Source organism: Nuphar pumila, chromosome 6, assembly GCF_984573655.1.
Source record: "Nuphar pumila chromosome 6, dmNupPumi1.hap1.1, whole genome shotgun sequence".
Classification (NCBI taxonomy): Eukaryota; Viridiplantae; Streptophyta; class Magnoliopsida; order Nymphaeales; family Nymphaeaceae; genus Nuphar; species Nuphar pumila.
The window spans coordinates 99,343,105-99,356,123 of record NC_143254.1 but is presented as its reverse complement, the minus strand read 5'-3'; the positions used below and the strand labels follow the sequence as shown (position 1 = coordinate 99,356,123).

Below are 13,019 nucleotides of genomic sequence, written 5' to 3'. Positions count from 1 at the left end.
TTCAAATTCTACAAATAAATAAGATACTATATAAGCATAACTTTGACTATTTCAACTTACAAAAGTATTACTTTAACTGTTCAACATAACAATTATACATAACTACACTGAATCAGACACAAATAAAAAAATAATTGAATTACATCATGTTAAGGTAGTGAAAAAAACTAGAGAAAAGCAAGTATACTTTTTTCGCCGAATCATATACAATTACTGATTGGTGATAAAATTATTAACCAAACACATAAACTATCAATAATCTACACAATTAATCATTACAATTCTACACAAGTACACCGAATCAGATACAATTACTAATTGGTGATAATGATAGAAAAATACCAATATTATACTATAAGTCTATACCAATTAACAAGATAACACTATAACAATTAACACTTAACAATTATAACAAACTAATAATTGTGCATAGGGTATGAATCAGGACAAATAACAATAATAAATTTATAAATTACAACTAGATAAGAGTTAAGCATATACTCACAAGTCACTAGGAGAGTAACTAGATAAGAGTTAGCACCGCTGAAACGATATTCACTAATTCACAACATTCAAATATATCGTCTTGTCCTTTAAATAAATTCATTGATTCACAACCTTCTCCTACTTTCTAAAGATAATTAATTTGGATATCAGAACATTAAAACACAAGTTAGAAGTTAGGACTTTTCTATAATTCTATATAATTTGAGTAAATAAAGTAGATAATTGATTCTATAATTCAGAAATCAGGACTTATTCTAAAATTCAGAAGTCACTGATTCACAACCTTCTCTTGACTTTGTTCCAATTAAAATGAGTAGATAAAGTAGAATTATTGTACCAAAAAACATAAATTATCATCAACAGTCAATGTTCATCTTCCATTTTAATTTAATTTGTGAATCAAACAATTAACATGAGATAAAAGTCTAAGAGACATCTGCATATATGTATATAATATATACATATATACATACGAATATATGCATAGGAGATCATTCAGGAACAAAAAATAGGATTTATCCTCAAAATGGCTAAATTGTTTTTTTATTTTAAATAAAATTTTATCAAAAATAAATGCAGTGAATTGTTTCAGGTCAGGATCAACCCTACTTCGGAGTTGATTTGATTAAATTCACTCTAATCCACCTACAATTTGATTAAATCAAACTAGCACATATTTGATTAGTCAAATTACCCAAAAGATCGGTGTCTTATCATCTCGCTCACTCAAGAGCAGCGTCGGAGGCTAGGAGGAGAAGCGTGGGTGGGCGGCGTCGGAGGAAAAACTCGGTCGGGGCCTTTCCTTTGGCGAGTCAATCAAACAATAATGACCCGGACCACTGATAGCACATTCAGGTCCGTGTTTGCTATGCATGATCATAGCCTTAACCCAACAATTTATTATTTTATCAGGTTTGGGTAGATTTTGATGGGTGGGGTACCGGACCCGTTGACAGACTTAAAACCTATTAACATATTTTATGTTTAGAAACTTAAAACTTTATGCATGCCAAACACGGACCTGGTTGTACTATTAGTGGATTGGGTCATGAGTGAATTGATTGGTTTAATGGAATTTATACATATTTATATAAATTTTTTAATTATTAAAATTTGTGTATTTGGTATAGTGGTTTGCATTTCGTTTTATGTTAAAAAGGTCATGAGTTCAAGTATCATTTTAAATGATAGGGGTTCTAAGACCAAACTTCTCAAATAAACATAAATTAGTAATTTTATCATAAATATAAAGGTAAAATAGTAATTTCAAAATATAAGTGTTAACCCAAGAACAACCCAATTAATTCATGAATAACTGGTAGCTAGGGGTCTGCCTAACACCAGCTTGCCTTTAAGAAAAAAAGTAAGGATCATTTTTTGTTCATTCATAGTTTGGTCAGGTTTGACCCCGAGTTTGCTTTGGTACACTTATGATGATCAACCTTGTGCTTCGTATTTCAAGTCTTTTTTCTCTAATAATAAACAAGTGGCTTTCTTTTATCTCATTTACAGACTGAGCCAATTTGTTTCACTCACATTCGTGAGGAAATGGTTCATCATGGAGTGAAACAGCATTCTCCAAACGGGTTTCTGATTTTTCATAGGAAAAGATATATGTAATTTACAGTGACATATAACATGTGGTGAATTTGTATTTAGCTGCGTCAGAATTCAAATATTTAAAGAAAAAGCTATACTTTTTGAGAAATTGTGTGGTTGACTGCATATTTTACTTTTACCTTAATACGTCAGGTAATTGCCCGTTACTTATTACAAAAATGGATCGCTACCAAGTACAAACATAATTTCATCATTGTTGGGAGTTTATTAGATAACTGTGACCAGACTAACTTTTTTTTAAACAGATGAAACCATCTTACTATCACATTAAAAAAAATAAGTCTGAAATTTTGATAAGTTTTGGTTCTAAAGGTTTAAATCATTACAACTTGTTGTGAGCAAGTGTGCTCGACTAAAAAAAGTGAGTATCAAAATAAACCCATACTAGGCTTTGTATGAAAGGCTATGCCAACGATCACCTGTGTATTGTGACGAGGACGAGCCATCAATTGAATCATTGATTGTACTGCAGCACTACACTAAGCAAGTATAAATGATTTGAAGAAAAAAAATCGACAAAAGAGTTATGCAGGTCAAAAACGAAGAGAACTCACTTTTGATAGTGAAACATATATATTATTGAATGTCCAAAAAGTCCAACCCAAATTGGATACTTTTAGACTGTTTGATCAACCATGCGATCAGCTGCACAAGTTTTTTTTTGTGCTTTCAAACGCTTTAGCAGCACTCAGTGACCGCCGCTAAATCATCCAAAATAGGATACACGGTCTCCAGTTTTGTTCAACACCTCAATCGTTCAAAGTCACCACTTTCCCTATAAAAAGTTAACTAAAGCAATCATCTAAGCAATTCTTAAAATGTTTGGTGTTAATCCTAAAATATTTTGAAAATCAACGGCAGCTAAAAGTAAATTTGTCATAAGTGCCTAATATAGTTTACTCTAAAAGAAACCTTTCATATATTAAGATGTGATCTCTATAGTTTCTTTAGTAGAAAATAGGTTTTGGATAGAGTTTTTTTAACATATAAGTTGGTTTTCCAAGGGTTTTAAAAATCAATGGGCCATAATGTACCAAATTTCACAACTCACAAAAAACATATTTCTACACCAAAAACAACGATCCAAAGTGTGCTCTAAAAAACAAACTGTGCTAAACACTTCTTGAGGCTAGATTGAGTGGATACAACTTGTACTTATGATTTTTCAACTACATGGAGGAGAAGGATTCATGTGGAAGACCCATAATGATTTTCTTTGTTGGTTCATATCGCCGACCCCAATTGTTTTGGGATGAAGGCGTTGTTGTTGTTGTTGTTGTTGTTGTTGTTGTTGTTGTTGTTGTTGTATTGTGCATATAATAGACAGTGCATATGATGACGACCTATGGTTTCTATTTCTCAGTTTTCAGGAAACCTGTAGTCCATAATCCATATCATAAAATTCAAAAAAATGAGGCCAATGTTTAGAATAAGGAGCAAAAGATTCGGCCTTAAGCTAAATTTTCCCTTATTCAATTGTAATTAAACTTAATTATTTTGCAAGTTGGAATTGATTTGTTAAATGAATTTCCTACTAAATCTAGGAGCACAAAAATCTTCAGGTGGGTCCTATTGAATCATCAATGGCATCACCAAAAGCATTCATAGAGATTTTCTTTTAATTAGTTTCTTCCTACACATTGGAATACCTACGAAATCTAGACAAAATCTTAAGGCATCTGTCTAGATCACCATTGGCGTCAGCATAGACCATACATTTCATTTTCTTATTTATGATAATTTATTAAGGTATCATTCACATAGATAAAAAAATATGTTGTTTTAAGGATTAATCGAATGCATTAACACCTGTTGCTTTTAAAATAAACGTCATAAATAAGTTTAAGGATTTTTTAGTGGCTTGACAAATAACAAAAGGTACACAATATGCCCAGAGGTGCATTAATGATGATGGAGAGAGAGAGAATTCCTCGTAGTGTTAACTTGCTTTAATTTAAAAAAAGTTATATTAGTTTAAAAGTATATTATTTTATGAAATAGTAATAAACTTGAAAATTCTAAATTTTCAATAAAAAGGGTAATATTTATGTAAAATAGACTTTTACAAAATAAATATAGTGAACAATGAAAGTATTTTATGTATATTTATATTTTTTATAAGTTAATATTCATTTAATATGTTCAACAATAAAGTAAAATAACTAATTTTCAGAATCTATTAAACTATGTATTCTGTTTAAACTTCATTAATTTTAGCATTGTTACTATCATCTAATCAATTTTAAAAGCATGACTAGCTAATAAAGGCCCCATTTTACCGTATATCGTAAGCAGATTCTCTCCTTTTTAATAAATAGATAAGGAAACCGTACTTACTACAATTTGTTGTAGGTACAAATGCCTATTTCTTTTAATTTTCTTCATTTTTTAGTTGTTTCTCATGAAACCAACTTTTTTTCTTTGTGGGAACTGACTCTTATATCTTTCAATTATGACACATAGGCAGGTTTATATAAGGCTTCAACAATCTAAGTTTTACAATGCACAATACTTTCTCATCAGGTTATAAAATCATGTGTTTTTTTGTCAAAAAAAACACCATTTAAAAGTTTATCCTCACTGTTTTAAACATGCTGAATCCATCAATGAGGTTCAATTGAAAAAAAAAAGAACAAAACAACTTGTGCCATGTAGATCTAGAGGAGCCTGTACCTACAAACGTTTGTAATAAAACATCACCCTATATGGGGACCTTAAGTCTAATTAGCTGCCATTAACCATGAAGTTACCTTTGGTAAGTTCACATTGCACCACAATAATTGGATTGATTTCACTGATTTTCCGAGCACAAGGTGAAGTTATTGCTGTTTGCAAGCAGAAAACATATTGCCGCCATGATGTGCCACCACCATCCAAACCAAGATTGGGGATGCACTCGGACAAAATACTCTTTCCACATTGATTTTGAGTTTGATATGCTAATTCAGTCTAAACGGAAGGACATTAATATATTGGCCTGGCAGAGAGAGAGATATGGTAGCTGCCTACTGTGATATGTGCTTTTCAACAATTATGTAGGTTTTTATAAGGTTTAAAAATCAACCATAATTTTTCATAAAATATTCAAGGCTTCAAAAATCTTTTTTTTTATTGAAAAGGCGCCATCTAAGTATCATCACCTAACAAAATCGATAATGTTGAATGCATCTGCGGGATCAGATTTGCAAAAAAAAAAAAACGGTCTTTCACTTGTAGTAGACACCTACTCCCGTTCCCACTATATGTATGACTAATGAGTTCCTTAGGCTCATTTTTTTCCTTAAGTTTCATTAGGTTCCTTCAAAAATTGTAGTTTTAAATATTTTTATCATTTCTAACATCATGCATAAATATGATTTATAGGTTTTGTTTAGTGAAAACCAGCTTTTGGATTGCCGGAATCTGACTTTTATACAGGTTTTCTCGGTGATCCAAAATCAATGGCTATAAAGGTACCGGTTTTTCTTGTCTCATAAAACCATATTTTTTCGTTGAAAAAACATGATCCAAGAGTCCCCACTAAATTGATGATGATGAACACATCTAACTATTCAGATCTATCATAAAACATATGGGATAGAATGAGAAATGAGGCATAATATGTTCTCTCTTATATATATATATATATATATATATAGAGAGAGAGAGAGAGAGGTGATCTAGGGCTACATCCAAGTTACAGCTTTGACCAACTGCAAGTTTAAGAAGATAATGCCTACTAAGGGTCTCAACGGGTCGGTTTACACAGACCCAACCCATACCATAAGGTCTAAGGTCTGGGTATGTGATATAAATAAGAAGACCTGATTAAAACCCGGGTCCAGACCCAAAGGTCTGATTAATACATGGATCTGAGTATAGTTTGTGAAATTTATATGAGGCCCGAGCTTGACCCGAGTTTGGATTAAGACCCGCAAATTTTCAATGTAAAAATAATAAAAAATAGTATTTTACTGGGTCTGGTTGATGTAGTTCTTTTCAGGTCTGGGTATGATTTCTCTTATGGTGGGTCCGATTAAACCCGAGTCCAATCCTAATACCATACCCTAAAATTGAGGTCAGGTTTCACCTGGTCAGAACCAAACCCAACCGTTGACACCCTTAGTGCCTACACAAAGTAGGCGTAGACCCAGTCTTGTGATCTATGTCATACGGACACACCATTTTGGTTGTATCCGAGGTGATACGAGTGGACAATCCATTTCGGACAATGGCACGTATGGCATTATTTTAATATTGTAGTTTTATTTCAATAAATAAGCTATTTTTAATGTGAAAATATTCAAAAAAATGTTTTTTTAATTAAATAATTTTCTGTCTCCTCGTATGACGTATCCCACTTTTGAATTTTTTTTGGAACTTTTGGGTCCGAATCTGAATCCGGCATCCACAAGTTCGCGAATAATTGTCATAGCTTGTGGTGTTGTATATATAATATGAAAAACGTACAATATGACCGCAAACTCACCTGCCATCAGCAAAACGTTATATCAAACTCTGGCACTTCCTGATTCGCGGTTCTAGAACGTCATCTGCGTGGCTATCGGGGTGGTTGTGAAAGTGGTGACTTGAAGGAGAGGGTTGTGTATGTTCCCCCCCATGATTCACTGAATCCCACGTCTGTGTTCGGGGCTTTGAATGAGCACCACGTATACAAGCACATGGGGCTCGTATTCCCGTGTATGTTGACATAACTTTGCATCAGACTCTGGTGTTGTTGCAAAGACTTAAGTACCCTTTATTGTTATTCTTCTCATAAAGTGATGGTTTGAGAAAATGACAAAAATGCCTTTCATTCAAAAAAGAAAAAACAAATAGTTCAAAAAAAGGACAAACATGTCCTCCATCCAGAAAGTCGAGGATGATGTTGACTCTTCAAAGTCTTCTTCTTTTTCTGTTCAAAAAAAGGACAAACATGTTTTCTTCTTCTTTCTCCGTAAAACACTGTAAAACCCTTTCTCTCTCTAGAGAAGAAATCAAGGGAAACAAAGAGTTCTTCCTGGAGAAGGCCATGAACATCAACCCTCTCACTCTCTCTCTACTTCTGTGCACATCCAACAGACGATCCTACATTGCTGCATCGTCATCTTCTTCTTCTTCCTTCTTCGTAAAACACTGTAAAACCCTCTCTCTCTGTAGAGAAGAAATCAAGAGAGGTAAAGGGTTCCTCCTGGAGAAGGCCATGAACACCAACCCTCTCACTCTCTCTCCCTTCTCTCTCTACTTGTGTGCCTGATTTAGAGTTTTTGCCCTTACAGGAGGGGGGTCCGGGGGCTCCCTCCCGGCGCGGATCCCGCTGCGCGGTCAGCGGGCGGGGGTCCAGGGGGGGCCGCCCCTGGCGGGGGGCTCGGGGGGCAGCACCCTCCGGACCAAAATTTTTTTGGGCCTTCCAACAATGATTTGTAGTATTATCGGGCTTTCCTACAGCAATTTGTAGCATTTGTAGTATTATCAGGCTTTCCTAATTTGCGGAAGACACTACAAATCGCGGATTTGGAATATGACCTCCGGTTAGGGAGATATGACTCTAACAAGTTGGTCTTAATTTGCGGAAGACACTACAAATCGCTATAGCGATTTGCGGAAGACACTACAAATCGCTATAGCGATTTGTGAATCGCTATAGCGATTTGCGGAAGACACTACAAATCGCTATAGCGATTTGCGAATCGCTATAGCGATTTGCGGAAGACACTACAAATCGCTATAGCGTTTCGCGATTTACGGAAGACACTACAAATGCTACAAATTGATGTAGGAAAGCCCGATAATACTACAAATCATTGTTGGAAGGCCCAAAAAAATTTTGGTCCGGAGGGCGCTGCCCCCCGAGCCCCCCGCCAGGGGCGGCCCCCCCTGGACCCCCGCCCGCTGACCGCGCAGCGGGATCCGCGCCGGGAGGGAGCCCCCGGACCCCCCTCCTGTAAGGGCAAAAACTCTAAATAAGGCACACAATTAGAGAGAGAAGGGAGAGAGAGTGAGAGGGTTGGTGTTCATGGCCTTCTCCAGGAGGAACCCTTTACCTCTCTTGATTTCTTCTCTACAGAGAGAGAGGGTTTTACAGTGTTTTACGAAGAAGGAAGAAGAAGAAGATGACGATGCAGCAATGTAGGATCGTCTGTTGGATGTGCACAGAAGTAGAGAGAGAAGGGAGAGAGAGTGAGAGGGTTGATGTTCATGGCTTTCTCCAGGAAGAACTCTTTGTTTCCCTTGATTTCTTCTCTAGAGAGAGAAAGGGTTTTACAGTGTTTTACGGAGAAAGAAGAAGAAAACATGTTTGTCCTTTTTTTGAACAGAAAAAGAAGAAGACTTTGAAGAGTCAACATCATCCTCGACTTTCTGGATGGAGGACATGTTTGTCCTTTTTTTGAACTATTTGTTTTTTCTTTTTTGAATGAAAGGCATTTTTGTCATTTTCTCAAACCATCACTTTATGAGAAGAATAACAATAAAGGGTACTTAAGTCTTTGCAACAACACCAGAGTCTGATGCAAAGTTATGTCAACATACACGGGAATACGAGCCCCATGTGCTTGTATACGTGGTGCTCATTCAAAGCCCCGAACACAGACGTGGGATTCAGTGAATCATGGGGGGGGAACATATAACCTGCTTTGGACTTGAAGACCCCATATCAAACCCCGCTAGCACACGTGTGTGTCCATAATTTTAAGAGGTTAGCCACGTAAGGCAGGGTGGTCCTGAGACCCAGCCCATGTTTTTTTTTTTTTTGCTTTTGGTAAGGGTCCCTGGTTATAAGAAAAAAAGATTTTCAAGAGCATCTTCTGTTTTCAAGAGAATGTGGGGAGAAGGGCATCTTTGCTATTTCAAAGAGATTGTTGGCATATTGTTGTTCCCTGGGGACAAAGCCCAGCTATACATGCTGACCTCTACTCCCAAGCTCTACGCCTCTTTGAAACAAGGATGCACAACGAGCTAAGCTAGCTCGAGCTCAACCCATTTAAGCTCAGTTCAAACTCCTTGAACAAGGGTTCAGGCTCGGTACATGTAAACTAGTTGAGCTTAAACAAACAGTCTAATTCTGATAAGCTCAATAAGCAAGCTCGGCTTATGTAGTTATATAAAGAAATTAGATTTTATATATGTAGGTACTTATTTTCCACTCTTTCAAAGAGGTTTTTTTACATAAATTTTAAAAACTTTGAAAGGCTTTTTAAATTAAAGGTGTTTCGTTCAGGCTTTGAACCGATCCCGGCAAACAACGACACTTTGTTCTCGTGCGCATCCCTACTTTGAATGTTGGAAACATACAGACAAAATAAACGCATCCTTGAAATTAAAATCCCGAAAATACCCTCGTCCCCATCGTTAACAAACGAACAAAAAGAAAATACGCTAGGGCCCTCAGCCCAAGCGAAAAACAACAAACAGCATAGAGGAAAATAGGAAAATTCAACTAGGGACCAACTTTTACCATTAATTATAAAAAAAATCAAAATTTCTAAATTTTCTGATACATAAACGCTTTTTCGGAAACTGTCGAAGGTTAACTTCCAACATCTTGAAAAACTTGGTTCTTTTGATATTTTCATATAGTCATTTGAGAGGTTATTATGGTCGCTTGACTCAATTTACCTGAGTTGGTGGGTTGCAAATGGGTTAGATTCAGGAAGGGAATTCTGCAAGTTTTGGCTGTCCTGAATCTGATTCGATCAGGCTCTCAAATGTATTTTTTGATCCAAAATACTAACCGTTTGCATTCCTTGTAAGTTGTAAACCATATGGTGAATGAAAAGAATAAGACCTAAGAGTGGGTCAAGACTGTTTCCAGAAAAGCAGAGGTCTATATCAGGAAATCCAGAAACCAAAAGGCTTTATTCGGAATTACGGGGAAAATGTTGGATTCTAAATGATATTTTCCCAAAATTGAAAAAACGGAACGTCATTGAGAGGAAAACCCGCAGGGTGAGGCACCGGGCCGCTGGGTTCCCGCAAGGTTCGCACTCAGATGACGCCTGGGATCCACCCTCTCCTCATATTCCCTTTCCTCCTCCTCACTCTTGACTTCCTGTCCTCTGCGTCAACTCGCTCTATAGTTCCTCTATCCCACTGTTCCTCCTCTTCCTCTCTTCGAAGTCTACCAATTCACAGAGAGAGAGATTCTTCCTCCCCACTATTTCAGAGGAGACCGATAGCAAGAATTCCGATCTCTGCACCCTTTTCTCCGGCGTTTTCTTTGCTGGATATCATCTTCGAGGGGGTTTCCTCATATGCCGTTGGAGGTGAAGGTGGAGAGGCCAGCGGCTGCCCAGCCGTACCCGAAGGTCTGCTTCTCGTTCGCGGCCTATACGAAGAATGTGATCAGCCACCTGAGGAGCTGCCAGATCCCGGTGGCGCAGGGCCTCTCTGACCAGGAGTTCTCGAGGATCGAGCAAGGCTTCAACTTCTTATTCCCGCCGGACCTCCGGGCCATCCTGAGCGAGGGCCTCCCAGTCGGCGTCGGCTTCCCCGATTGGCGATCCTCGACGTTCCGGCAGCTACGGATGATGTTCGACCTCCCCATGGCCGGAATCGTCTACGGCGTCGCCAAGGGCTGGTTCTGGCACGACGCCTGGGGCCAGAGGCCCGACGACCCCGACGAGGCCACGGACCAGGCCAAGGCGCGCCTGAGGAAGTCGCCTGTACTCGTTCCGATTTACAGCCACTGCTACATCCCCTCCCGTCCCTTCATCGCCGGGAACCCCGTGTTCTTCATCCACGACGCACATTTCGACTACTCGGGCTTCGACGTCGCCGACTTCTTCCAGCGCGAGGCTTTCGTGCCCTTTGGCTTCCATCGCGCCGATGGGTCGGTCCCGCCGAGTCACTCCGTGAGCGATGATCGGACGTTGCCGGAGTCGGTCGTCCGGAGTGACGGGAACTCGCCGAGAAAAGCAAGCTCCCGAATGGTCTCCAGGTATGTACATATATGCACACCTGATTTTTCTCCTGATTCCCGTAGTAACCCTGTTTTCTCCCTACATTTTTAAAGAATTCCTAACGTGTCCCTCCGCCGTTGAAAACAAATCGGGGCAATGGACCGGTTCGGAAACGATTCATTAATTCGGTTCGTTCAGCCATTTTTTAACGTGGAAGTCTGTTTTTGGATACCCAATGGGTCTGGAGTGGAGTTAAGATTGGAAACCCTGGCAAAGATTAAACAGTCAAAATCAAATCGAACTATGGCTCGGCTTAGTCGACGAGTTTCCGGTTCGTATTGATTCCGATTCTTTGTATGACTCGGCGGAAGGGGACGGGTTTTATACATGTCATATCTGAAATGCGTAGGGGTATAATAGACGCTTGGGTGGATAAAAGTTTCATTGGTTGAGCTTTTCCCGGATTCTGTTTGGGACGAGATGGACTCCACCAGTAACCACGGCAGAACAGAAGAACCCAAAAAAGGCATTGTTTGCTGTCCCCGAGAAAAAGATTCAGTTTTCACATTCAAGTGACGCGACGTTTCTGAGAAAAGATGGCTCTTTCGAACATTTTGTGAATGACGAAACTGCCCACGTGACGCAGGTATAAGTACTTCAACAGCGACCGGAATCACCCGCTGCCGAGCAACGCGCTGGACCGGTTCAGGATGCAGGCGCCAGCCTGGGTGGCGAAGGCCGCTCGACGGATCGAGTTCTGGTCCGACCTCGTTGAGGGCACGACGGTCTCCGGAGACGCGGTGGTGGTGGTCAAGAAGGATGAGGAGGGGTGGGTGGAGGCGTACCTGGTGGAGATGGAGGGGAGGCTGAGGAGCGGCGGGTGGAAGGAGGACGACATCAGGGAGATGATGGTCGGCGGCACGAACGCCGAGGAGGGAGCGGCGTGGGTTTTGCCGGACGGGGAGAGCCTGGCGTCTCACGTCCGGCTGCTGTCGACGGAGCTGTTCAGAGCGGGGTGGAGCGAGCAAGACGTCGTGGAGTCGCTCGGGCTCTTTGAAGGAGAGAGCCGGTTCGAGATCGTACCGGTGGAGAATGGTGATCAATGAGAAGAGGAATTTATTTTTCCCTTTCTATTTTTATTGTTTTTCTTTTCTCTTCCTCTGGAAGAGTATAAGAAAAGTTTTTTTTCTTGAAATCCTTTGGAAAAAGAAGCCCATTGAAGAAGTGTAGTTTCGTCATAATATGTGGGGAAAAAAAAGGAGTCGTTCACATCTCGCTCTCTGAAACAGAGCCTCACGGATGCTTATGTTATTCTTTTTTTTTTTTTTTACTTTTAACGGGAAGCGAGGTTCGTGGTTTTTTGTGGGGGGGTTTCTTCAAAAAAAAAATTCTACAGAGAAAGCTAGGCACACCCCTACCAATTATACTACCATAGCATTTGGGATTCGAACTTGCAACGTTCCATCACAAGGTGACGTTCACTAACTGCTCCTGCCAGATAATCGGAGCCCCCCCGTTGGTTTTTTCTACTTGTTAATTAATAAAAGTGGTGTAGGTTTGTTGTGTTTGGTTTGGAAAGCCGGGAGATCATTTGTGACTTGAAAAGGAACAAAGAGAACGAATGGGGATTTGGGCAACTTGTCAATAGTGATCAGTCCCTGAACGGTGTCCCTCAGATGTGACTCTGGAGATTTTTGGGAAGCCGTTGATGATCTTTATCAATGGCATTTTACAGCGTATTGAATGTTGTACGGCTGAGAACAAATGTGGTACGTGCAGTGCTTCGCCTCGCGTAACGTGAGAAAGAGGCCCATTTCCGTAGAAAAATGGGCGTCTTTCCCGCGGGGTCTGAAAGCCTGGAACAAATGCCTCCGCGGGAATGAGCCAGTCAGGCTCATGTTGGCTTCGTATGAAAACGGGATCCTTCACTCGGAAAAGTGCGTTTCCCACGAAACGCGCAAGCACGGCATTGTGGATTTTTTGTTCCTTGAACGTTTAAGTCCTGAAGAATTC

At 39.5% G+C, this 13,019-nt stretch overlaps 1 protein-coding gene across 1 annotated transcript; it reads left to right on the top strand.

Moving 5' to 3' along the window:
• Positions 1-10,358: 10,358 nt before the first annotated feature.
• On the top strand, positions 10,359-12,112 carry LOC149835379 (uncharacterized). The gene is made up of 2 exons (XM_090009574.1): positions 10,359-11,044; positions 11,653-12,112. The coding sequence occupies exons 1-2, from the start codon at positions 10,359-10,361 to the stop codon at positions 12,110-12,112; spliced, it is 1,146 nt and encodes a 381-aa protein (XP_089865700.1).
• The last annotated feature ends 907 nt before the right edge of the window (positions 12,113-13,019 follow it).

Coding starts and splice junctions, on each gene's coding strand:
- LOC149835379 (XM_090009574.1), top strand. CDS start 10,359: ATGCCGTTGGAGGTGAAGGTGGAGAGGCCAGCGGCTGCCCAGCCGTAC. Junction 11,045..11,652: donor AGCTCCCGAATGGTCTCCAG/GTATGTACATAT, acceptor CACGTGACGCAG/GTATAAGTACTTCAACAGCG.